Below are 25,367 nucleotides of genomic sequence, written 5' to 3' on the forward strand. Positions count from 1 at the left end.
GCGACAGGACACAGTGGCGTGCAACAGTCAGGAATACCTGCATCGCCTCTGAGATAGACTGTTACTGGCATCTACAAGAGGCATGCGAACGTCACAGAGCACCAGCAGCATGTAACACTGACCGCGAACTTCCTATGCACTATCTGCAGCAAAATGTGCACCTCTAGAATTGGCTTGCATAGTCATCAGAGGGCACACCAGGAGACCAACAATAGATGATCTGCACAGATTTGTCATCATCGGATTGATGGACTACCAAGATGGTATAAACACTGTTCTAGCCTCATTGATTGCTGATTTCTCTTTGCAATGGACAAAGATCAGATGTCTGCTCTCTGAAACCTAGGAGGAGAAGTTTAACGTAGTGGATCAAATTCATCCTTGGTGTAACTCCACTGATTTAAATTGGCTTACAGCAGGGTTCACATTCCAACGGCTCAACTTTTTCTGTTCCTATGGACAAATGCTGTGGATTAAGCCTTCATTTTCAGGGCCAGTTTAAGGAAGTGCGGGACCTGATTTGAATAGTTTAAATGGGCCCCGGCAGGGATGACTCACCCAGCGGTGCTCCAGTTCTTCCGTGGCACTGAAGGACCCGCTGCCGAAGACCCGGAATGCGTGAAGGACCTACTGCTGAAGTGCCACCGGGTGAGTAAAAATTAACAAGGCGCCTAAGTTAGGCGCTCTTCTTTAGGGCGCTGGGCCCTCTTAGGTGCGGGGCCTGATTTGGGGGACTCAGCCTAAAGCCAGCCCTGTTCATTTTCTATCCATACACAGAGGGAGCGGCTGTGAAATGTTAGTTTTACTATGTACACACGTTTACCAGCTAGGAGCCCTACCCATGAGTCAGCAGGGCACATGAACTGCACTGGCCTAGGTGCAGGCTGCAGCGATAGCAATGCTGGTGCCTAGCCACCCCTAGCGTGGGCTGAAATGGCTCTTTTCTGCAGCCTCCGGCAGGAGTTTACCAATTGCAAATTATTTCCCCAGAGCCAGGATGAGGAAATAGCCCCATAGCTGTGTCCTTTAATTCCCTTCCCCGGACACAAAAGGCCACTCCTACTCCCCTGGAACTCCACCCCCCAGAAGCGCCTGTCCATAAACAGCAACCCTCTCTCGCTGCTGGCGGTAAGCCTGGCCTGTAACTTCCAATCAGGGTGCAGAAGCCGCCCGCCCGCGCCTCTCACCTCCAGAGCTGGAGTCGCAAACACAGAGATTACTCACAACACCCAGTGCGCCCGCGCGCAGCTCCAGCTCCTCCCCTCGACCTGCACAGGAGGGTAGAGCGGAGCGAAGGGGCGGGCTGCAGAGAGACTGGACTCGCCGCGGCTTTTGATTGGCTGCCCGTCCGGCCGGGGCGCCTGGGTCGCCTCTCTCGCGCCACTTTCGGGCGCGTTGGCGCGAGCGTGCTCGGGGCCATGGCGGAGAGCGGGAGCCGGCGCGGCGGTGAGTGGCTGGCGGGCGGGGGCGGATCTGCATGGGGGGCGGCGGTGGGGGTGTTGTATTTGGGGTCCCCTGGAGCGTGTCTCCGATTTCCTGGGCGGGGGTGGTGACCTGGGTGGGGCAGTTGGGAGGGGCCGCTTTGGGGGTTTCTCTCTGGGGTGGGGGAGCACTTCATTGGTGTCCCCAAGATTCTCCTTGGACGGTGGCAGGGCGAGTGCGTTGAAATCGAGTCTGTCTTAAAAAATGAGCCCACCGGCGTGTTAAAAGGCGCTAGTGCTGACACTGGTCCCTGTGTCATCCTGCTGAATTGGTGGTTTTGCATCACTTCTTTTTTTTTTAAGAACGTTTTTTCTTCTTTTCGGCTGGGTTTAAGCTCATACATAGAGGTAAATGTCTGTACCTGAAATGCTGTCAAGTGCATGGAGTAAACACAGGGAAGAGAGAACTGTAACCCTTTTTAATTTTAAAGAAACCGCTGTTTCATGAAAGCCTAATGTAGATGAAAATCATGCCTATCAGAAGTGTACTCTCCCTTTCCCCTCATCCCACAAGATGTCATTGTTTTCAGGACAGTTTTCTATACCTGATAGGTTCTGACTTTTCTCATATCATCACTGTTTTGAGCCCTGAATTTCATCACCCTCTAAATCTAGTAAAATCAAAGTCGGAGTACAGAGAAATTGTATTCAGTTTGTTTCTGAGGTATTTTCACTCTAAGCAAAGTTTAATTCTCTGTATTTGACATAAACATTTATTAAACTGCTGTTTTGGCTTAACAATAACTAGAAACCACTATTATTTATATTATAGCACTTAAGAGCCCTAATCATAGACCAGGACGCAGTTGTTCCAGGTGCAGTACAAACATGGATCAAAAAGATAGTCCCAGCCCCTAAAGAGTTTACAGTCTAGTATCAGATAAGGGACAAGACGTGGATACAGACAGACTGGGGGTACTAAGAGACAGTGACGGTATTGGTTAGCATGATAGGCAATGGGATCAGCATAGTAGCAACCTAACCATTAACAATTTTTTATTTTGGAAAGTATCACAGCAAAGGAGAGTTTTAAGAAGGATAATGTGTTGGTTTTGCAAATGTTTATGGGTAGATTCTCCTAAGCATGAGGAGCAGCATAGAAGAAAGCATGATTTTTCTGGCTCCAGTGACTTTTCTGAAGTGTATAGATATCTGTAGTGTTCAGATGCATGCAAATTAAAATTCATCATGACCAAACAGAAGGTGAGGGGTGGGATAGCTCAGTGGTTTGCGCATTGGCCTGCTAAATCCAGGGTTGAGTGTTCAATCCTTGAGGGGACCGGTTACGGATCTGGGGCAAAAATCTGTCTGGGGATTGGTCCTGCTTTGAGCAGGGGGGTTGAACTAGATGACCTCCCGAGGTCCCTTCCAACCCTGATCTTCTGTGATTCTGTGACAGGTCTTGATCAAAAATTTAACAAGTGGGTAATGGAGGCTGGCATCATGGGTAGATTGGAGGCAGGAGTAAACATCTTGATAGTGAAGGAAAAATAATAGGTAGGGTGGAGACAAATAACTTATGTTTGATGCAGTAGAGAAAGAGGGTCCAGTGGATAGGGTGCAACAAGAGTGGTGACATGGTCAAAGCAGGCTAGGAAAATAATCTTTGCGGCAGCCTTTTGAACGGTTATAAGGTCAGTTTCACGATCATAGGGTTTTAAAAATAGTCAGTTTCATAGTTTCAGATGTTCATAGCTGAAATTTCAGGGTGTTGTAACCATGAGGATCCCAACCCAAAAAAGTGTTTGGGGTGGGGGAGGTCGCAAGGCTATTGTAGGGGAGGTCGTGAATGCCACCCTTACTTCTGTGCTACTGCTGTCTGGTGCTGCCTTCAGAGCTGGAGATCAATGGCCAAGCTTTAAAGCCAGCACCAGTGCCCACAGCAGTGCAGAAGTGAGGGTTGCAGGGTGTTGGGGGTGAGGGGTTGGGTGTGGATTACCATACATTCTGGTTTTCCTGGCAGCCTCCCATCTGGGTTGTGGGGCTGACAGCCTCACTTCTGTACTGCCTTCAGAACTCTGCTCCTAGCCAGCAGCCGTGGGGGATGCATTTTCCCCCCATCAAGATCCTGCAGCGTTACCCCACCCCCGCCAAAGAAATCCAAGCCATGCTCCAGAGGAGCCCAAATACAACACCTCCATATAGACCCTGCCATCCCCACCCCAATTTTTGACATCTGTGCTGCTCTCCTCATTCTGCAGCTTCACAGAGGCAGAGCAGCATTTTGATGGTGCTGCTCTGGCCATTCCCCCTGTGCTCCCACTCATGGGCAGACAAATTATTCCAAAGCTGTAAAAACTTTTATCAATATTATAACAAATACTTCAGAGGCAACTGTCCAGCTGTGTTCAGTGGACCAAAAAAGGTGGTGGTGAGGCGAGATCCCATAGTAAAGATCCTACTCAGCATCTGACATTTTGGCTCATAGCCGTTCAGGTTGGGTAGAACTGTGGGAGATGCTGTGAATTTGGTAGGGCCCTCGATATAAGCAGGGCAAGATCTTGCAAAGAGCTTTGTGAAGGTGTACCACTGCGTCTGCATGAGCTCGATTACAGTTAGTGGGGGTCGATCTCTGTTGATCTTTTTGTGGGTTCTGGACCTCAATAATAGAGCTTTGCAAACAGTAACTGACAATGTGCTACTTTATTACCTGTTTTGGTTTAGAACAGGTCTTTACATTTTAAAGTCATGTGGGCTAAAAGAATAAATCTGTTAGTCTGACATCAATATGGGGCAGGTCTACATTAGAAGCACTACACGGATGCAGCTGCATTGCTGTAGCGTGTCTGATGAAGATACTCAATGCTGACAGGAGAGCACTCTCCCGTCAGCATAATTACTCCACCTCTACAAGAGGTGGAAGCTGTGTCAGTGGGACACTTATCCTAGTATCTGATCACCAGCCATGAGAGAGATTTGCTAATAGCAGTCACAGATGGGCTACGTGCCATTGTAGCCCATCTTGTCATACCATCCCCTCCATAAACTTATCAAGCTCGATCTTGAAGCTGGTTAGATTTTTTTGCCCCCACTGCTCCCCTCGGAAGGCTGTTCCAGAGCTTCACTTCTCTGATGGTTAGAAACATTTGTCTAATTTCAAGTCTAAACTTGATGTCCAGTTTATATCCATTTGTTCTTGTGTCCACATTGGTGCTTAACTTAAATAACTGTTCTCCCTCCCTGCTACTTATCCCTCTGATTAGAGAGCAATCATATCTTCTCTCAGCCTTCTTTTGGCTGGCTAAACAAGCCAAACTCTTGGAGTCTCCTCTCTATAAGGTAGGTTTTCCTTATGGAAGAAAGTCATAAGGTAGATTTTCCATTCCTCTGATCATCCTTGTAGCCTGTCTCTGCACCTGTTCCAGTTTGAATTAATCTTTCTTAAACATGGAAGACTAGAATTGCACACAGTATTCCAGATGAGGTCTCACCAGTGTCTTGTATAATGGTATTAATATTTCTGTCTCTACTGAAAATACCTTGCCTGATGCATTCTAGGATTGTTTGTCAATGAGAGACTAAATAAAAGCATAAAGAAGAAAGTTAGATTTCTAAAATAGCCATCCTTTCCAAATCACGGATAGTGACAGTTGATGCACCCCTAAAGGAGGTTGGGTGGCAGCTTAACAATTATCACCCTTCCCTTCCTGAGTCTAGTACAGGTGCATTGTTACCACAATCTACCTATTCTGCAGCTCAGCAGCTCCAACAATGCTTGATGTCTGGGCTACTCTCCTTACTCAGCAGCTTCATGGCACTGGATCAGCATTTTGGCACCACTGCTTTGTTCATGCCTCTTCTGCACCTACTTGTGGTCAGATTCTCTGCCTCCGCAGTAGCATGTGGATGGCAGTTCTGTTGCACCCTCCTATCTTCTATCTTCAATGTGGTTTTCTTGAAGAGGGGGAGGGGCAGGGTGCTCGGCAGCGGTCTCCACACTAGCTCTTTTCTCCTCTCTGGGTTGGTTTTTAGTCAGATGACTGAACCCACCTGGAACCTCATTGCTGACTCCTCTACACCTTTTTGGTATGGCTGAGCAGCCTAAAAAGCACTGAACAAAATCTAAACAGCGCTCTGTCTGTGAGACAGCCTTCCTGGCCTTGTCAGATGGTGAGTTGTGCTCAGCCTTCGGTCTCTAACTCTGTTTGGTCCCAGGGCCATGAGTTGGGGAGGCAGGTGTGATCGTCTGTCCACCAGAGCAGCTGCAACTCCCCTGGGAGAAAAATAGACCCGGAGTTCGTGAGCCGAGCAGGGAGAGACTCCAAAGAGAAGGCGTACCGCATGTTGTTCATTGTTCAAAAGCATACAGGAGGAATCTAAGCCATTCTAGACCTCAGGTGATTCAAAAAGTAGATGACGAAAACAAAGTTTCAGATGGAGACCCTGACCTCTGTGGTGTCATTCTGTCCAGGGAGGATTTTTTGACTTCAGTGGATTTGGCAGATGGATACTGTAGTGGTCCCTTGCCCTCCAGTGGGGGAGGAGGCCACTCTGCCTCACTGTATTGGGCGGTATCCCTTGGGCGTGGTCGCACTGGCAGGGCCGAGCTGTAAGCCGCCTGTAGCTCCATGGGCGTCTAAAAGCAATAACAACCTGGGGCACTTGTCCCCACCCTCGGTTGAGGCAGAACACTGAGTAGTTTTTAGCGCGTAGCCCCTCCGCTGAGCCTGGCAGTACTTTAGATTATTAAGTTTTGCCCCATCCAAAGGGCCAGAGCCGGAGCAGGCTGTAGCCTCAGGCTCCTGGCTAAGGCAGCCAGTGAACACACACCGTTTGGGGCTCTAGCTCTTTGGGCAGGGCTGAACAGGTTGTAGCCAATGTTCCCGCTAATTTTTCCATCCATGTGCAGAATGAATTCTGTTATGTGCAGCACCAGTATCAAGGTGATGTGCGCCACCAGTACAAACCAAAAACTTATATATATATATTTTAAGTTCCCACAGGTATGGCCTATGGTACATGTAAAAGGGACTATAAAGATTTCCTGGAATCTGACGTTTTAGGGCCAGATCCTCAGCTCGTGTACAGCAGCAATGAAGTCACTGGAACTTCTTCGATTTACACAGCTGAGGATTTGGCTCTTCTAGTGGATCGTATTAGAACGACTTCCGTATCACTGAAGTCTTATGCAGATAACAGGCTTTTCTTAGGGGCAGGAAATAATGAAATCCTATAATGTGCAACCCATATTTCAGGTTGCAGTTCCCTTTGCTCAGAATTAGCAGTGCACAGCTGAACCTAAACTGAGATTCCTTACCCAAATGAAATTAAAATTCTGTGGTATCTTGAAGGTATTTTTCTTTGGCTAAAGGTGGGGATTTCACGGTCTTGTATAAATCTTGGTTTAGGATGTGGATCAGACTCAATAAGGTGTATATTTCTGGAAGATAAAATACCAGTACTGTTAAGCCTCATAAATCACGTGTTAACAGGGGCATCACAGAACAAAGAACAAAAACATTTAATTGCTGTAACACAAGATCTCCCTTTTAAAAAAAAACAAACTGGAGCCAAGGGAAAGAAGCTCCTGTCTGTGCCGTAGCCCTGGCCAGGGCTGGGGCTGAGGGAGAGCAGCGCTTTTCCTGCATGCCCCAAGTTCCCTCAAACCCCCATCACTGCCTCCCACCTCACCCCCCCTCCCTGCACGTTCCCCACACTCACCTGGGTGTGCGGCTGGTGCGTGGCTCATGTGCAGCTGCACTGGCGCGCATCTTTGAGGGAGCACAGGCTGTAGGCTAAGCCTCCTAGCTAATTCAGCTAGCAAACACTCAGTTCAGGGCTCAGATAGGATGAGCACCCACACAAGCTAGGGGCTCAGGAGTGGGGGGCACCAACCAAGTCTAGTGTCCTGGCTTGATGGACAATAGACATACATAGTCCTTCATGGTGGGGAGTCTGCCACCTCAGGTGTGGCGTGGCAGGGGTTGAGGGACGCAGGCCTGCTCGACTCCACCATAACCCAGCCCAGGGCGCCAGCAGTGTTGGAGTGGTCCGCCACTGGCGAGCGGGGATCCAACCGCAACATGCTGACCTAGAAACAGTCAGCAACGTAGCCAGACAGTTGTTGGCTGCCCCGGACTACTTCCTACCTCCCCGGGGTGTGGTATTTCTGGAATCCCCAGTTCTCTGGCTCCTCTGGGTACATGGCAGATGACAGTCCTGGCAACTCTCTTTCTGGGTCTGCCTCCTCTGGGGGCATGGTGCTACAGAGTGTAGATTCATCTACTGGGTGCTGCAGCAGAATAGAGGTGTCCATCTCCTTTCCTGTCTCCTGCTTCCCTGAGCTGCAGAGTCCTTCCTTTACACTTCCTGTCCCATCCTGCCGCTTCTGGCGAGGCGAGTGGGGTGAGTTCAGTTCTGCCCACCAGGGAGTGCAGTGGTCCCTTGCTCTGCAATCCAGAAGGAGGCCACCCTGCCTCACTACACATACCTCCACAATTCTGTCAGACCTTGCCATCACAAGTTCCTAAGGTTTGCTTATGGCGAGAAGTAACATCCGTACTGGATGATCTACAGCTTGTCCTCTGCTCTCAGGGTGTTTACAAAGATGTTGGCAGTAATGATACCCTGCAGTCTGAGTCAGGCTATCCACCTGTGTCCCTTCTTGGACGACACTTGATCAGAACACCATCCCTGGAAACAGCACACAGAGCCACATCGCTGACACTGAGTATCCTGTAAACACCCGGCTTTATCAATGTTAAAAAAAATAACCCACTTAGGAGTGGACATAGATACCCTGATTGCAAGGATCTAACCATCACTAGGAAGGTTCAAGAAGATTCAGGACGTCTTTGTGTTGTTTGGGAGCTGCAAGAGGCCTGCTATAGCATTGGGCCTTCAACTACTAGGCCTCTTCATATTGTGCATAGTGATCACTCACTGGGTACAATCATGCATCAGGTGCCTTCAGAGCTTCATCATAAAGGTACAGGACCACTTGGAACACATGAAGGATCACGTAAGGGTCTCAACAGAAGTGTTCAACTCCTTAAAATGGTGGTCAGCCCAGGGCAATGTTCGCAAAGGTATGCCCATATGCCGCCCAGATCCTCAGTTTTGCGGCCTGCGAGGGTAAGCACCCTGGCGAGCCGGGCCGGTTTGTTTATCTGCTGCGTCTGCAGGTTTGGCCAATTGCGGCTCCCACTGGCTCTGATTCGCTTATCCAGGCCAATGGGGGTGGCGGGAAGCGGCAACCAGCACATCTCGTGGTGGTCAGCACATCCCTCGGCTGGTGCTGCTTCCTGCAGCCCCCATTGGCCTGGAGTGGCAAACTGCAGCCAGTGGGAGCTGCGATTGGCTGAACCTGTGGATGCGCCAGGTAAACAAATCAGCCTGGCCCACCAGAGGGCTTACCCTGGCGGACCACGTGCCAAAGGATGCCAGTCTCTGGTTTACATTGACTGTGTACAGGCATGGCTGCCCGCGGCTCCCAGTGGCCACAGTTCTCTCTTCCAAGCCAAAGGGAACTGCAGGAAGTGGCGGCCCGCTGTCCAGGGCCCTTCACAATGCCAGGCGGCGCACAGCCCTCCCTGCCCCCTTCAGAGTGGCAGGAGGCATGCGGCCCCACCACAGTGCTGGAGTGCTGGCAGCACAGCCCCAGTGCCAGGCCCCCCCGCCCCCCTGCACTGGACAGCCCCAACTACTCAGTCCCAGCCACCCTAGCTCCAGCCCCAGCCGGCTTCTCTTTCTGGAAGAGGAGCAGCCTACTTGGGCTGGGGTCAACTAGTAGCAAGATGGGGGAAGGCCTGTGGATGGTGTGTGGGCGAGGCCATGCAGAGCTGTTTGGGCAAGCTCAGTCTTCCCCTGCCTATTGGATGCTGCGCCCATGTTTTTCAGGAGTAATCAACAGTGGAGCCATTGTTTCTCTAAAACTAATATTAAACAGTTACTGTGGATTGAATGTTCAAAAACAAGAACAATGCATAGTTGAATTGTACTTCTGATGTTTTTAATATTGATTTCAGCTACATCAGACTCTGGCAGTTTTGCACTGTCACGTTCTCGGCGTGAGAAAAAATCTAAAAAAGGACACCAAGAAGCTCTAGAACTCTTGAAAAAGGCCAAGGCGGGTGAAAAAGTAAAATATGAGGTAAATAGTTCAATCTTTTCTCTTGCTTAGACTTTCTGTATAAAAACCTAAATTGAGTTTGGGAATATTGATCTTTGTCCTAACCTGTATAAAGCTGATTACTCGCTTCTAGAAATTATGGGAAACATTAGGAAAACAGTATTTGCCCAAGACAAACTGGCCTGAAAGGTGTTTTATTAGTAAAATTTTTCATGAGACAGTAGTTATTTCTGTATTTGCTACTTCTCTGTCTTTTGTCATTGGAAATTAAAGAAATTGGTGAGCAACATTTAATTTTCAGTTATTAAAATGGGTTATTGATTAAGCATAAAGTTTGATCTGCCTTGACAATTATTCTGTAGTGAAAGACTTGCCTTCAGGACTTGAGCATGTATCAGTTAAATAGTGGACTATGAAACAATGTAACTTATGACTTTCAAAGTATTATGCAATCCAATATGGTAATGTTATGGCACTGCTTCTTGGAAGGAAAGGAAAAGTCAATTTATACTGAAATATTAAACTACTACGAAGTGTGGTAAAATGACATAGTAACTAACCAGATATGCAACATCAAATAGCCTTTTTTTCACCCACTTGGATGTGGACAGAGGTATGGAATAATCAGACCACTTGAGGCATGTTCAGCTTAACATTGCCTTGTGTTTCTCAGGCCAGGTCAACGCTACACACTCATTTCAATATAACAGTCGCTCAAGGGTGTGAAAAATACACACCTCAGAGTGACATAGTTATATCGATTTTTTTTTTTTTTTACTGCTCTCTACATGGGGAGGGGTTATGTTGTTGGCTGGAGAACTTCTCCCACCGACATGGCTACTGCCTCTTGTAGAGGTGGAGTTATTAAGCCAACGGGAAACCAGACGAGCTACAGCAATGTAGCTGTGCTGATGCAAGTTGGCAGTGTAGACCCCCTCTCACTCATAACTTTTTGTTAAATTAAAGTGTTTGCAAAGCTTACATTGCAGTTAATATATGTTGTGAAGCATCCTGGTGGTATTTGTGGTTGTGAGGCACCTCACTATCAATTCCCTTAGCTGAGAAAGCCTTGTATGTTCCTGCTGTTGGTCAGTTCCCCAGCTCCACGAGCACTGCCCTCCAGGCCTTTGCCAGTCCAACTGTTTCTTAACAGGTTAAGGGTAGGCAGACTCCAACGTCGAGTCTCCCACTGCACTACCTGGCCCCTGATCTGGGAATTCTGAGACTGTCCCACAGATGTTATATTCCCAAAGAAACAACATGCATAGCACTTAGATATGTGTGTGGTAAAAACAGGAAGAAGGGATCTATCTCTCTATCTAAAGTCATAAATGCATTCTGGAATCTAGACTTACTTCACTGGGCACCCCCTTGGCTAATAAAGCTTAGCCCACAGAGTCTTTCCATTGCTTGTCAGCCAACCCTGACTGATGTAAAAAAAAACAAAACAGAAGTAAGTTGACAATGTGTTTGCTTTCTAGGTGAAGGATGCAGAGTGTGTCCCAGTCTCTACAGTTATAGTCCAGAAATCTGTTGTCTTCACATGTAAATAGGACTCCCTCCTGCTGATTTATTTTTTCTTGTAAATTTCCTCTTTGTAAAACCTTCAAATCTCTTCATTAGCATTCGGCTCAGACTGTAAATGGGCATCCATTGTGATCCCTACAGTGTTCAGTTACATATAGCAAGGAACATAAACATCTCTTCATAGCCCCTAACAATAATTTTCACTATATATGTACACCTACCTCCTTACGTATTTTCTGTACATACATTTCACAATGATGATGAACAGTGTGACACAGGCTTTACGTGAAGATCTTACATGACACCCTTTGGCAAGCTCGTATGAAGATACTAGACCTTGGGGATCCCAGTAACCCTTAGATACGCCTGTTCCCTCTGCCAGTTGGCACCAAGAGGTCCCTTGATGAGGTACTGTGATGCTTCCCTGGAGTGCCCAAGATTGTGAGGCACCTCACTACCACCTGCCCTTAACATGAGGAAGCCTTGTCTGTACCTGCAAGGGTCAGGTCCCAGACTCTACCTGCCTCAGGAAACATATGCACTCTCCTCTTAGCCCACGCAGGCTCTGCTGTCCCTTTGGAGACAAGCAGTAGGTGCACTCTGGCCCCTGAGGTTCCCGAACACCTCCTTGGAGTATTCAGATCCAGTTCCACTGCATGCTCACAGAATTGACAGATCCTCTATTCTCAAAGAAACAGTACGCCTCAGAATCCTCTCTCCACTCAATTTACAGCACTTATGCTTGTTTTCACTATAACCATATCACAGTTTTTATTTAACAGAGAATAGAGATTAGAAAAGAAGCAAGCAGAATTAATAGAAACAAAGGATTACATGTAAAATAAAATCATAATACTCTTTCCCTAGAGCCTAAACTTAACAAGACATTCTTCTGTTTCCTAAAGGTTAACTCATCCAAAGTGTGTGTCTCGGCTTTAAACAACCAGACTGGCTGTGATCCTCTGGTCATAAGACAAAGCAGCTCCCCTTTATGTAGGATACCTGGTAATACTTCTACACTTCCACATATAATTCCAAAGATCCATTGTCTTCACTTGTCAACAGGGTACCCCCTTCTGCTTGCTTTTTCTTATAGAAAATCTCCCTTGGAGACTTCACAATCTCTTGACTTGATTAGCGTTTTGCTTATACTGTAAATAGGCATTCACTGTGAAGGGTACAATACTCACTTTATGTATAGACAGACATATAGTCTCCTCCCCAAACAGCCACGTATGGCCCAGCCCGCTGACATCTGACCCCCCCCCCGCTTCTCGCTCCCTGTTGGCCCCCTGGGGACCCCTAGCCATCCAGCCCGCATGTCCCCTGACCACCCCTGGAACCCCTGCTGCGACTGCCCCCCGCTGCCCCATCCAACGCCCCCTCTCCTTCCTGACTGCCCTCCTGGACCCCTGCCCCCATTCAACCTCTGACCGCCCTGACCCCTATCCACCCCTCCACACCAAAGACCCTCCCCTGAACTCCCTTGCCCTCTATCCAACCCCTCTGCCCCCCACCCTCTGACCACCCTGACCCCTATCCACCCCTCCACACCAAAGACCCTCCCCTGAACTCCCTTGACCTCTATCCAACCCCTCTGCCCCCCCACTCCCTGCCCCCTTACTGTGCTGCCTGGAGCACTGGTGGCTGGCGGTGCTAAACCCATACCTCCCAGAGCACTGGGACAGGCAGCCATGCCGTCTGGCTGGAGCCAGCTACGCCACCATGCAGCACAGAGCATTGGGTCAGGCTGCAGCTCTGTAGCTGTGCTGCCTGGCAAGAGCTCACAGCCCTGCCGCCCACAGCATTGCGCTGGCGGCACAATGAGCTGAGGCTTCAGGGGAAGGGGGACAGCAGGGGAAGGGCTGGGGGCTAGCATCCCAGGCTGGGAGCTCAAGGGCCAGCCAGTAAGGTCCCATGGGCCATAGTTTGCCCACTCTGTTCTAGAGACCAGACTTGGGGTCTCTGTAACTCTTATGCACCTTTATGCCGTCTGTCAGCTGACACCAACAGGTCCCACACTCTCATATCTCATCTTTGTGTTTGAGAAAAGAAACCCAATCATTATAGCTCTTCTTTACCAGGAATCCATTTCTTTAAGAAAAGCAGATACCCTGCTTATACGAGACTAACAGTAAAAAAGTCAGTTGACAAATGTATTTACTGCCATGGGGAACTGGAGTTTCAGCATCACGTGATAACATTTTAATTTTAACAACATTTTCCCCATTGGATCAGTTAATACTTGTGACTAGAGCCATGCTAATCCACAGGTATCTGCTTTATATTTGGATACAAATTTTGTAGCCGTGCAGGGCTCTGACGGTAAGAGCCAGGCGGGCAGCTCTGAGGAACTGTGGCACAGATCCTCCACCTGCCATGGGTGGGGAGCTGCTTGGGCCCCACGCTCAGGCCAGGTGGAGGGTCCGCCGGGGCTCCTCACAGCTGCCCGCCCAGCTCTCGTCATGGCTGGGCTGCGGCTCCAAGCCATGTGTCCCTGTACCCCCTCGTCCGTCACTCCAGGCCAGAGCCGAGTCAGGGAGAGCCGTGCTGGCAGCTGTGGGGAGCCTCGGTCCCTCCACCTTCCCCGGTGGGAGAGGGACTCTGGTTGGGGGCTGCTAGAGCCACTCCCTCAGTGAACATGGAGGGTCCGCCGCAGCTCCCCACAGCTGCCCATGTGGCTGTCCCTGACCCAGCTCTGGCTGGGGAGTGGGGTGGCTTGGAGCCGCAGCCTGGCCACAGTAAGAGCCGGGCAGGCAGCTGTGGAGAGCTGCGGCGGACCCTCTACCTGCCTGCGGTGTGGATTCCCTGCCCCTAGGCTCCCTGCCTGACCACGGGCAGGTGGAGGGTCTGTGACTCTGTGTGGGCTCCCACAGCTGTCCCCGTGGCTCTCCCTAACCAGGCTCTGGCAGGGGGGAATGCCTCGGAGCCTCAGCCCAGCCCCCAGTGTAGAGCCTTGCAAATCTGCGGATATCTGCAGACAATTTTTGCAGATAGTGGATCAAATGCATTTGTGTATTTGCGCAGGGCTCTATTTGTGACGGGATCCCCAGGATACAATCTGGAACTGGGCTTTCAGCCCAGGTTGGGAAGTTAAGGGGCATCTCTTATAATGCTTTGCTAGGAGCAATCCGCACCACCCCTCCAGGCGCTGTTATCACTCAGTATAACAGCATGTGGTGCCCCACTTCCAGCTAGGTCGCATGAATGCTCCCATAGCCACTCTCGAATCACTCAGAGAAAGGCACCAGCAAATCTCCCAAGCCCCCAGCCTTGCATCCCAGAACTGTGCTGTCTTACCCTGATCAAAAGCCTGGCCAGTGTAAGTTCATTACCTAGTCAGCCCCTCCCTTGATGTGGTGAGGACACACACTAGCCTTTGTAAACTGAGATGAGATTTCCCAAGCCCTTTCACCAAAACACACTGTTTTAGGTATAATTATAAAATAGATTTTTTAACTACAGAAAGATAGATTATACGTGGCAGGTACCTGCCACGTATAATCTATTCTCTCACTGGCATAATTTAAACCACCCCCAACGGGTAGTAGTCGCTATCTTAGTGGGAGAGTATATCCCGCCAGCATAGTGTTGTCTACACTGGCGCTTTTGTCCATGAAACTTGTGTTGGTCAGATGTGGGTTTTTTCACACCCCGACTGACAAAAGTTTTGCTGACAAAAGTGCCAATGTAGAGAGACCCTAAATCTTGAACTTTGATCTAAATACTGCCTAGTCTAATAATCAGTTTTTCTCACTCCACTGGATGTTGCAGGTAGGTTAGTGCTTAATACACAGGCTTCCCCTTTAAGCCTAGGATGAGTCTCCTCAGGTTAAGTGTTTGTCTTCCCAGTGTTCTTGTTGCTTCCGGTGTAGGTGGGGGAGGCAAAAGGTAAAAGCATGATGCCTCTGTCCCCTAGTTTATATCCTAAGTCCATGTGCCTGGAAAACACTAGCCCAGACATATCCTGGTGGGCTTTGCTGAGTCACAGAATTGAGCAATCTCCCATTGTGTGATGCTTGCACAGCTCTCTTACAGCATTGTAAATTCCTTGTTTACAACTCCCCTGCTGAGTAATGGTCATTTAACACCCACCTGGGAGTGGATCACCCCCTTAGTTGTCAGGCAGTGGATGACCCTGAAACTTGCAACATATTTCAGTAACAACCATGCAGCAAAATCTCGTAACTTCATACACACTAACAATATACATATTTTGACAGAACAATTTGTTTCAGCAAATCATGACCTTTCATATATGATATTTTACATCAGGGGTTGGCAACCTTTCAGAAGTGGTGTGCCGAGTCTTCATTTATTCATTCTAATTTAAGGTTTCGCCTGCCGGTAATACATTTTAACGTTTTTAGAAGGTCTCTTTCTATAAGTCTATAATAGATAACTAAACTAGTGTTGTGTATATAAACTAAATGTTTTTTAAAATATTTAAGAAGCTTCATTTAAATTTAAATTAAAATGCAGAGCCCCCTGGGCAGTGTGAGTGCCACTGAAAATCAGCTCGTGTGCTGCCTTTGGCACACATGCCATAGGTTGCCTACTCCTGTCTTACATGGTATTCCTTGTATGAAATAGATCGTAATTCTATGATGAGGTGAATATGGGGGCTTCAGGGTGCTGTTTTGAAGTACATAGTGTCACAATACTAAAAAGCAAAAACAAAACACCTCAAACTGAAGGAAGACTTGCACTTGCTATTTCTGAACAGTTCACCCTGGTGTGATTAGAGAAGAAAAATCCAATCTAGTCTGAGTCCTTGATAAAGCTGCTTTATTAAAAATATGATAGTTTGAGAATAATTCTAATGTGAATTAATATGACTATCTAAATATGATAGCTTGACAACTTGCTAATTCTAAATATGCCTTGCTTGCAGGTTGAGGAGTTCACAAGTGTTTATGAAGAAGTTGATGAAGAACAATACTCCAAGATGGTCAGGGAACGCCAGGATGATGATTGGATTGTAGATGATGGTGTGTAAGATTCATTTATGGGGGCTCCCTTTATATAGTGAGTAGAAGCATAAAATACGTGTGTGTATTCTTGCATATATTTCCAAGCCACTGCTTGAATGGCTTACAAGTTCTAATATCTTTTGTATGCATTTTAAAAAAAAATAATAAAAATCACCCTGAAATTATCTTAACTCCATCAGGTTTCATGAAGACCTTGCCTCAAAATGTAAATGCCTCAGTGCCCTCTCTAGATTATCAGTTATAATACAGACAAAAAAAAATGAGCTTCTACACCAAGACTTTTGACCTAGCTTTTTAAAGCAATTTAGGTGTTGCGGCACTCAACATCACAATGCCTAACTGATTTAGGAGTTCTTAGGAGACTAAGTGCCTAAATCTCTTTTAAAAGCAAAAATCAGAGTCCTAAATCAGTTAGGCATTGTGTTGCTGAGTGCCGCAACACATAAATAGCTTTAAAAATCTGACTCTTTATGCCTAAGCATTGTTGAATTTATAATATCGCATTCAAGATCAGTGATTCAAATATTTTACATTGACTGCAGATACAGTGACTTTGTTCTGTTTAAAAATGGTTCCCTAATGCAAACTACAGATATATTTTTAGCTGTTCATGTACTGAAGTAATTACTTTGAGCCAAACCCCATTATAACTTGGTTTGTTTTTTAGTTTACTTTCGTACTCAAAATATATAGATTTATAAAGTAATGAAAAATCAAGAGCTTGTTAAACAGAGGAAGCCCCTTAACGAAGGAGGTTATGTTTCTAAATTTGCAAAGGGTCACTTAAAGTTTATTTTAACCTTCTTCTTGTACAGATGGGATAGGTTATGTAGAAGATGGAAGGGAGATCTTTGATGAAGATCTAGAAGATGATGTCCTTGGTTCCAAGAAGAAAGGTAAATGAATTGAACTCTTGAAAGTTTCTCTGGCTGCTTTTTTAAAAAAGTGTATAAAATTGGGTACTTCTCTTGACTTCATCCAAGGGAAATGGGTAATGAGCATAACTTCCGGTGAAGGACAACTTGTACAGGTGTCATTGATACTGGATGTGACTGAGGTTGCATAAATGTGTCTGAAACCAGTGTTTGGCCTGCAGAGCCTCTGTTTATTCTTGGTGATGGTGTGAGATGTTGATTATCAGAGTTTAGGATGAGCAACAGCCAGGGAAATCACACTCGCATAACTACTAGCCCCCTCCCCTGGACACCAGGGTCTTTACCACCCCTTCCCCTTTAAGGCTCTCGTAGGCTCCTGTTTGCTTCTTTCAACCTGCATCTGGGAAATCTCTTGTTCCCCTTCAAACATCTTTTGTTTTCTAGGATAATTTAGTATTACCTGTGGCCACAGCGAATCCTATGTCTCGGGCCCTGTCACCTCAGGGCAGGCATAACATCCATTGCCTTGTCTATAGTATGGAATTGAATCATAATATTTGAACATGAAAGATATTATAGAATCATAGAAATGTAGGGATGAAAGGAACTGTGGGCAGTCTTCTAGGTCAGTCCCCTGCACTGAGACAGGACCAGGTATGCCTAGACCATCTAAAAAAATCTGTTTTAAAAACCTGCAACGAAGGGAATTCCACCGCCTCCTTTGGAAGCCTGTTCCAGTACTTAACTGTGCTTTATATTTAGAAAGTTTTTGCTCATATCTAACCTAAATCTCTCTCGCTACAGATTAAACCTATTAGTTCTTGTCCTGCCTTCAATAGACACGGAGAACAATTGATCACAGTCCTCTTTATAACAGTCTTTAACATATTTGAAGACTGTTATTGAGTCCTCCCGAGTCTTCTTTTCTCAAGACTAAACTTATCCTTTTTTTTTTTTTCCTTCAGTATTTATCTTGTTTTCCTAAACCTAGATTGTGTGCTTTCTAAAGAGTTTTCATTTGTGTAGTACAAATGAACATAATGCTAATAGTAAATACCGCCACCACCACCACTTTAATTGTGTATTCATACTATCTTTGTCAGTAAAGCTGTTCATTTCAGTAGTCAGCTGTGATCTATGTTGGTTCACCATTGGCAGTTTAGCTAATAAAGGTTAATGTTGATACTACAGGTTTGTATGTGTAAAAGAACTTTACAGTGCTTGGGTTTTAGCTGTATCCTTAATAGTTGACTAAGTTTCTATTACGTGTGTACACTGAGTTATACTACATTATGTCCTGCTACTCAACAGATTCTTCTTTCCTTCTGCCCTGCTAATCTTGGGAGCACCAGCTTCTTTAGGTCTTTAATTACTCCTAGTTGAGATGGCTGTGCCATTCCTACTGCTCCCTGTCTGTTGTCGGAGTTCTCATAGAGCTGATCATAATACTATGTAATTTGTTGCATACAGACTGTACTTATATTGTGATGTCCATAGTGTACTTCACCATGGATTCATCTCTTGATCCCTGGAAAGCTCTGCTAGGGAATATATGTGGGTTCTTCAAGTACAAAATACCATCCTGTTATGTTGGGGAAAACTCTATACATTTTTTTAATCAAGAATTCTTTGTCCCTGGCTTTCTTATTTGCACTGGTCCAGAACAAGGATTGGCAAACTTTGGCAAGCAGTCCGCCAGGATAAGTACCCTGGCGGGCCGGTTTGTTTACCTGCTGCGTCTGCAGGTTTGGCCAGTCACAGCTCCCAATGTCCACGGTTCGCCACTCCAGGCCAACGGGGGCGGTGGGAAGCGGCACGGGCCGAGTGATGTGCTGATCGCCACTTCCCAGCACCCCCATTGGCCCAGGGTGGCCAATAAGGTGCCACAGAACTCTTGGCTGCTTTTAAAGAGGTTGGGGCTTTAGAAATTTCCATATGTAACTTGCATGCTTAAGCCTGTGATTATGTATTCATGAATATACAGTAAATCTAATTTATACTGCTAGTCCCATCGTGGACAATCTAAAGAGATTTACAAATGATATACAAGGATCCCTTTCTCCAATAGAGAGGTGAAATGTTGCAATTGTGTAATGTCATTTTGCTGCTCTAGCATCTTCAGATGGAATGTGTAGGATGTAATTACCCAAAGCTTAATATCTGCACTCTTGTAAAAAATGCCGTAGGATCTCCATTGGCAACAAATGATCAGAATCTCTTACAACTCATAAAAGATTGCACTTTCAATAGCATAGTGCCCCTAACATTATTTTGGGCTCAGTACTGACTACCAGGAAAGAGTGCCTCTTACTGAAGTGTAAACATAGTTTCTTATAGCAACTGCGTTTACCATAGAGGCTTTCTGTCTTAGCACTGGGTTACTCTTGATGAACTGGTGAGATCAGACAGGATTTCAGAATAGGCAGCAGGTTTAAAACAAACAAAAGGAAGTATTTTTCCACACAATGCACAGTCAACCTGTGGAGCTCTTTGCCAGAGGATGTTGTGAAGGCCAAGACTATAACAGGGTTCAAAAAAGAACTAGCTAAGTTCATGGAGTATAGGTCCATCAACCAGCATTAGCCAGGATGGGCAGGGATGGTGACCCTAGCCTCTGTTTGCCAGAAGCTGGGAATAGGCGACAGGGGATGGATCACTTGATTACCTGATCTTTTCATTCTCTCTGGGGCATCTGGCATTGGCCACTGTCGGAAGACAGGATACTAGGCTAGATAGACCTTTTGTCTGACCCAGTATGGCCATTCTTATGTTCTTTAGTGGTTTCTTTGTGTTTTAAAAGCTTGACTGAATCTCTTTTTGTTCTTGTGAAAGCTACCAGTTAATAACCTTGAGGACAGAAGTCATCTGTTTATCTGCAGGATATGTACAGGGGCAAGGGAAGCTACTGCACAGCTCCCTGAGGGCAGGTATACACAAACATGTAGTTTACAGCAAGCTGGGGTATGAATCTATCCCACACTAGCTGTCCATGTGGACCCTGACGATGTGCACTAATGAACTAGACACTCTAGGTAACTTGACTAAGGTCACATAGGAAGTCATTGGCAACACAAAGAATCTGACCTTGTCTCCATAGTCCTAGGCTTGCTAACTAATTACTGGACCATCTTTCCTCTATGCAAATACTCTCCCGTACCATACTCTGGAGCAGTGGTCCTCAGCCTGTTTACTGTTATGGGCCACCTATGTGGCACATAGTGAGTTATCTGGGTCGCATCCAATACTACCTGTATGGCCCTGAGGATGTCACATGGGCTGTGTTTCTGTGCTGATAGGCCCGCAGGTTGAGAACCACTGCTCTGGAGTGACCACATTTTAGTTTGAGAGAGGTGGTTCAGTCATTAGCCTCTGTGATACTTCCAAGAAGGCTACAAACTCTGGTGATAGCCTTTTGTAATGTAATTCTGAACAGCTATGAGATGGTAATGCCTTGCATGAACTGCCAACTTACACTTGATATGAGAGAGTAGCCTAAAGGTTAATGATGATCTCTTAACCAATTTCATCAACTGTCCAGCCCCCACTGATAACTGGATCCTTTTAATTATTTGAGAAATCACTACTCTCTCTTGCTCCAGTAGGAAAAGGTGACAAAACATCCACAAATGACAAAAAGAATGTGAAGAAGTCTGTGGTGTCAAAGCCAAACACTATCAAGTCTATGTTTATGGCTAGTGCTGGGAAGAAAAATACAGATGTAAGTTTATTTTTATATTTCAGTTTAAATGTCCTATGTTCAGTTAGACTTGTAACTTTATTTTCTTTACTCAAAGTGACAAATGTTTTGGTTACTGCTGTTTGACTTTTTTTAATCAATTGACACACAAGCCAGACTTCTACAATCTCCCATTGGGAGTTCCTGGGTGCTGGTCACTCTTGAAAATCTGGCCCAGGGGATGTGGAACCTCCTTATTCTGTACTGACCGAGTCTTTCAGTTCAGTTAAATGCATATAATTAAGTTTATATAGCTAATACAGCCGTCTGATATTTTTACAGAAAACTGTAGACTTGTCCAAGGATGACTTGCTCGGGGATATTCTGCAAGATCTGAATGCTGAGGTAAGTAGTTGAATTCTGAGGAGTATAATGTACTGAACCCCCTAATCAGTGATGCAATTCATCCAGTTGTTAGACATTTGTAAGAAGCTTTTTTTTTTTTTTTTTTTTTAAATGGACCAGCTAAGATTTTATTATTTTTAGTGAAGTCATTCCCAACTCTTGGCTGTGACAGTCTTTGTCCCATGAGTCATCTTCAGGTACACAAAAAGTCAGGTAAAGCAATGACTTGAGTTAATCAGCATGACAGGGCTCATTACTGTATTAGCAGACTTCCTTAAAAGTACAAAACTAACACTTTCAACAGCATGTGTCATAATGTCCTTTGGGGTTACTGAACATAACACATCATTAATACAAATGAAAATTGCAAATATATTTAAAAAAAAATTAGAGCATTACTATGTCCCTCACTTAGTTTTAATATAAATATTTGATGCTCATCCTCATGGTATCTGATACCTAACTTTATGGATATGTCACCCTATTAACTGTTACTAACGTCACAAACATCTAAATAGTTCAGGAAATGCTTTATGCTATCCTGATATTGTCTGCTGTTGCAAGGCGTATGTGAAATACCAGACTTTGTGGAGGGTAAGTGAGAAAAACATTTTTATACCAAATACTTTCATCATATTTTTCACTTAAGCACGCAGTCTGTTGTGGTGGAATAGTTGACTAGTTAATGAAGCTTTGGAGTTCAGTAATACACTTCTCCTCATGTTCTAAATGGCATTGTCTCTTTCTGCATTTACGGGCATAAATGTGCATCTTAAAATTGCTTGTCCACTAGTATGCCAGTGCTGAAAACCAACTACAAATCTTCCTAAATAACACATTCTCCTTAACTGTTGTTTACTGAAACAGTTTGTAAAGCCAACATGTTAAACTTATGACTCTCGGCCATAGCTGAATTTTTAACATTTTTTGTCATACTTCATATTAGCCGTAGTCTAAAAAAAATCTATGGTGAGGGATGGGAAGCATTTGAAAAACTTTCCATTGCATCCACACATCTTTAACTAAATTTCTCTAGCTCTTGTGGATCTCCAAACATCATCAAAGATTTGTGTCATCAAGACTCCTTTTATTTAAATGCCAGCAGTGTGCTTGATGCTGTATAAAATGATGGTCCCTGTCCTGTGACTTATGATCTAAAATTTTTATTGACTTTCTTTTCACACCAGGAGTTTGTATAATATATTATCAGTTGGCATAATACTCCCACTGCTGCTTTGGCTGTTCTAGACCCTCTTAGCCATTGTTTTGCATTCTCCTCTAGTTTAGGAGCAAGCTGTGTGGCAGCTTTTAATGATTGATTTTTTTTTTTTAAGTTAATTTTTTCACAATGTTAACACTCAAACCCAAAACCTTATTAGAATCCTTGTGGCCTTGTCATTTTAAGTAAATTGGGGGGGAAAAAGGTTGCTTAGTTAGTGTGGAAGGATTTCTCACTGCCTTGCGAGTGTTTCCTCAAATTCCCTAAGTGAAGACACTTCATAGTGTCACTTTTTGTTGGGACTCTGATACTTCTGTAGTAGCTGATGCAGCATGCATGCAGGGTTAGAGGGAGAAGAGAAAAATTGGGTGGCTTTTTCCTTCTCTGTCAAATTCTACTAATGCAGGGCCATTCTCATATTTTCCCTCCTCCTTTTTAGACCGTTCAGATAACTCCACCTCCAGTTGTAAAGCTAAAAAAGAAAAGACCTGTTGGAGCTTCACTGAATCCTTTCTCTGTACATTCACAGGCCCATACGGTAAAGTTGTAGACCAAATTGGTTTTTTTTTTTTTTTTTTTTGTTTTTTTTTTTGCTTATGACTAACTTATGTTTTGAATAAGTAAGCTTCTGTTTTATTATTGGCTTCCTTAGTAAAAACAGAAGGTCTGTAATTTCCTTTTTGGTACTCTAATACAGAGATGAAAATACATTTTTGCCTCTGACTATCTTTGTAGTTGAGTGAGTACATACTGTAGCTTCAGTTATCACTAAACCATTCATACAGTATTTTAGAGTTACATGACACTTTACCTATAGATACTTCATATGCACTAAAAAGCTTATCTAAAGAAGATATGACAAAAGGATATTAAGCGGTTTATTAAGAGAGATTGAATTTTTAAATGAATGTGGAGGAAAGGATGCTTGACAGATGGGGGCGGAATGAAATAGGCATGAAGTGAGGTGGGAAAGGAGATAAGGCAGAAAGATTGGAAAGAGCTTGTAAAGAAAGTAGAAAATGGAAAGATGTAAATAGGGGAAGTATTATTTAGGAATGTGGGTGCGTATACGGCCCTTTGGTTTTGCAGAAGGTGGGGAACCAGAGGAAGTCTTCTAATAGAGGTGGAATGGTTTGAGAGGAGGCATGAAAGATGACTAGCAGCAGCTTTTTTGGAGAGACTCACTGCTAAGAAGCAGGGAGACTGGAGGGTAGGCTATTGCTATGTCAAAAACCTTTATATATGGGCAGTGGTTTTAGCAGTGGAGACAATGAGGTGAGGACATAATTTTTATGTGAAAAGACTTAGTGAGAGCTGCAAGGCGGAGAGAGGAGTCAGAGAGCGTGGCTCAGAACCTGGAAGTGGGATGGATAATGGAATTGTTGTTGAAGAGACACAGAAGCAGGAAAGCTGAGAAGTTAATATTTGAGGAGGGGAGTTCGAAATAGCAGCTGGGCATCCAAAAGATGTCAGGCAAAAAGATACAAGCCTGGGTAGAGAGGGAGCCACTGGAACTTGAAAATCATCTTGTGTACTAGAAGTAGATGAAACAGTGGGAGTAGATAAGATCACTGAAGGGGGGAAAAAAGGGCCAAGAAAAGAGAAACCAAGGAACAACAGCAGGGAAGAGGGTCAAAGGGATTTGGAGATGGCTGATAAATGTTCATGGGCATAGACTTCTTGGGCATGGAAAGAGATGTAGCATACTGGGATAGTTTAGTGAGGGATACAGTTGAAGGATACAAATGGTATAGAGGAGATAAATCCTGTTTGCCATTAAAATACAAGAACGACAGTGCAATTGAAAATCAAATTAAAAACTGAAACATACTCTTACACCATAAATAATTGACTTGTGGATTTGTCATGAGAGATTGAGTCTAAATTTAATAGGATTAAAAAATTACCCATATATCTAAATGAGGATCTAAACCCTGATGCTTCGGGGGTGTTAGTCAACTACTAGCTGGCATAGGTTAGGAAGAAACTTAGCCATCAGGCATGCTCTTCCATAACTGTCCTTGCTACTGTTTTCCTCTGAAGCATATGATACTGTCGTTTGTCAGAATGCTGGACTAGCTGCATCACTGGTCTGATGGTCCTATAACAGCGGTTCTCAAACTTATGTATTGGTGACCTCTTTTACACAGCAAGCCTCTGAGTGCGACCCCACCTCCCCATACAAATTAAAAACACCTAAATAATTTTTTTAATGCTATTGTAAATGCCAGAGGTGAAGTGGGGTTTGGAGGTGGAGCTTGACTGCTACTGGCTCCCCCCACCCCCCATGTAATAACCTCACTGCCCTCTGAGGGGTCACCACCCCGAGTTTGAGAACCCCTGTCCTAGAAGGAGCAATTGCAGGTTTTTAAGAGCTGTCCACAAGATAGAATGAGAACCAGGAAGACAGTCTCGGAAACTAAGTGGAAGTGAGCAGGTAATGACTAACGTTTTCAATTTCAATATGCAGATCTGGAAACATAAGTATAGAGACGTGTCTATTTGGTTGAAGTAGGAGGAGTCATTAGTACCTTAGTGAAGGTGACTTCAGGAGAGTGCAGAAGCTGAATAAGAGAGGATGAGGTTGAAGAAGGTAACAGTCTAGGATTTTGGAGAGTAAGAAAGAGAACAGGCAACTTTGTTCAAAGGAAATCTTCTTAAAGATGGGAAGAATAATTGGGCAGCTGGGGTAGATGAGGTAAAAAGAAATAGATAATAAATACTAACATTTTTAAACTTTATTTTAGTTTACAATAGTTTATTTTGGTTTACAATAGATCAGCTGCACAGACCTGCACTATTTAGTGGCTGGCAGGGGAGCCTTAGATAGAGCATTAGACTGGGATTTGGGAGACCAGGGTTCTATTTGTGGCTGAGACCCTGGCCTGCTGTGACAATGAGCAAGATACTTCATTTTCCTGTTCCTCAGTTTCCCCATCTGAACTAAATGATGAGCTTAGTGAGGCCTTGCTCAATAAAGTGCATAGAACTATTCACCAGTCGTTGGAAGGTCTCATGACTCCCAGCCCAGAACACCATTTTCAAGGTTAAAGGCAGGGGGGTAGGATGAGGTAGCTGCAGCTGTACCTATGTCCTGTCTGAAGCTCTAGCTATGAGTG

The 25,367-nt window shown here is 45.1% G+C and overlaps 1 protein-coding gene across 3 annotated transcripts in view; it reads left to right on the forward strand.

Annotated features, from left to right (window-relative positions):
* The first annotated feature begins 1,362 nt into the window (after window positions 1-1,362).
* Window positions 1,363-25,367, forward strand: part of POLA1 (DNA polymerase alpha 1, catalytic subunit) — a 347,695-nt gene continuing 323,690 nt past the window's right edge. For 2 of the 3 annotated variants that reach the window (XM_030575194.1, XM_030575210.1), the window contains exons 1-7: window positions 1,363-1,446; window positions 9,449-9,573; window positions 15,974-16,070; window positions 16,889-16,969; window positions 20,548-20,666; window positions 20,967-21,029; window positions 22,688-22,786. In XM_030575194.1, coding sequence (XP_030431054.1) covers window positions 1,419-1,446; window positions 9,449-9,573; window positions 15,974-16,070; window positions 16,889-16,969; window positions 20,548-20,666; window positions 20,967-21,029; window positions 22,688-22,786 — 612 coding nt within the window. In that variant the 5' untranslated portion in view covers window positions 1,363-1,418. The remainder of the gene's footprint in view (window positions 1,447-9,448; window positions 9,574-15,973; window positions 16,071-16,888; window positions 16,970-20,547; window positions 20,667-20,966; window positions 21,030-22,687; window positions 22,787-25,367) is intronic. The other variant, XM_030575203.1, reaches the window with a different exon arrangement.

This window comes from Gopherus evgoodei, chromosome 1 (assembly GCF_007399415.2).
Source record: "Gopherus evgoodei ecotype Sinaloan lineage chromosome 1, rGopEvg1_v1.p, whole genome shotgun sequence".
Classification (NCBI taxonomy): Eukaryota; Metazoa; Chordata; order Testudines; family Testudinidae; genus Gopherus; species Gopherus evgoodei.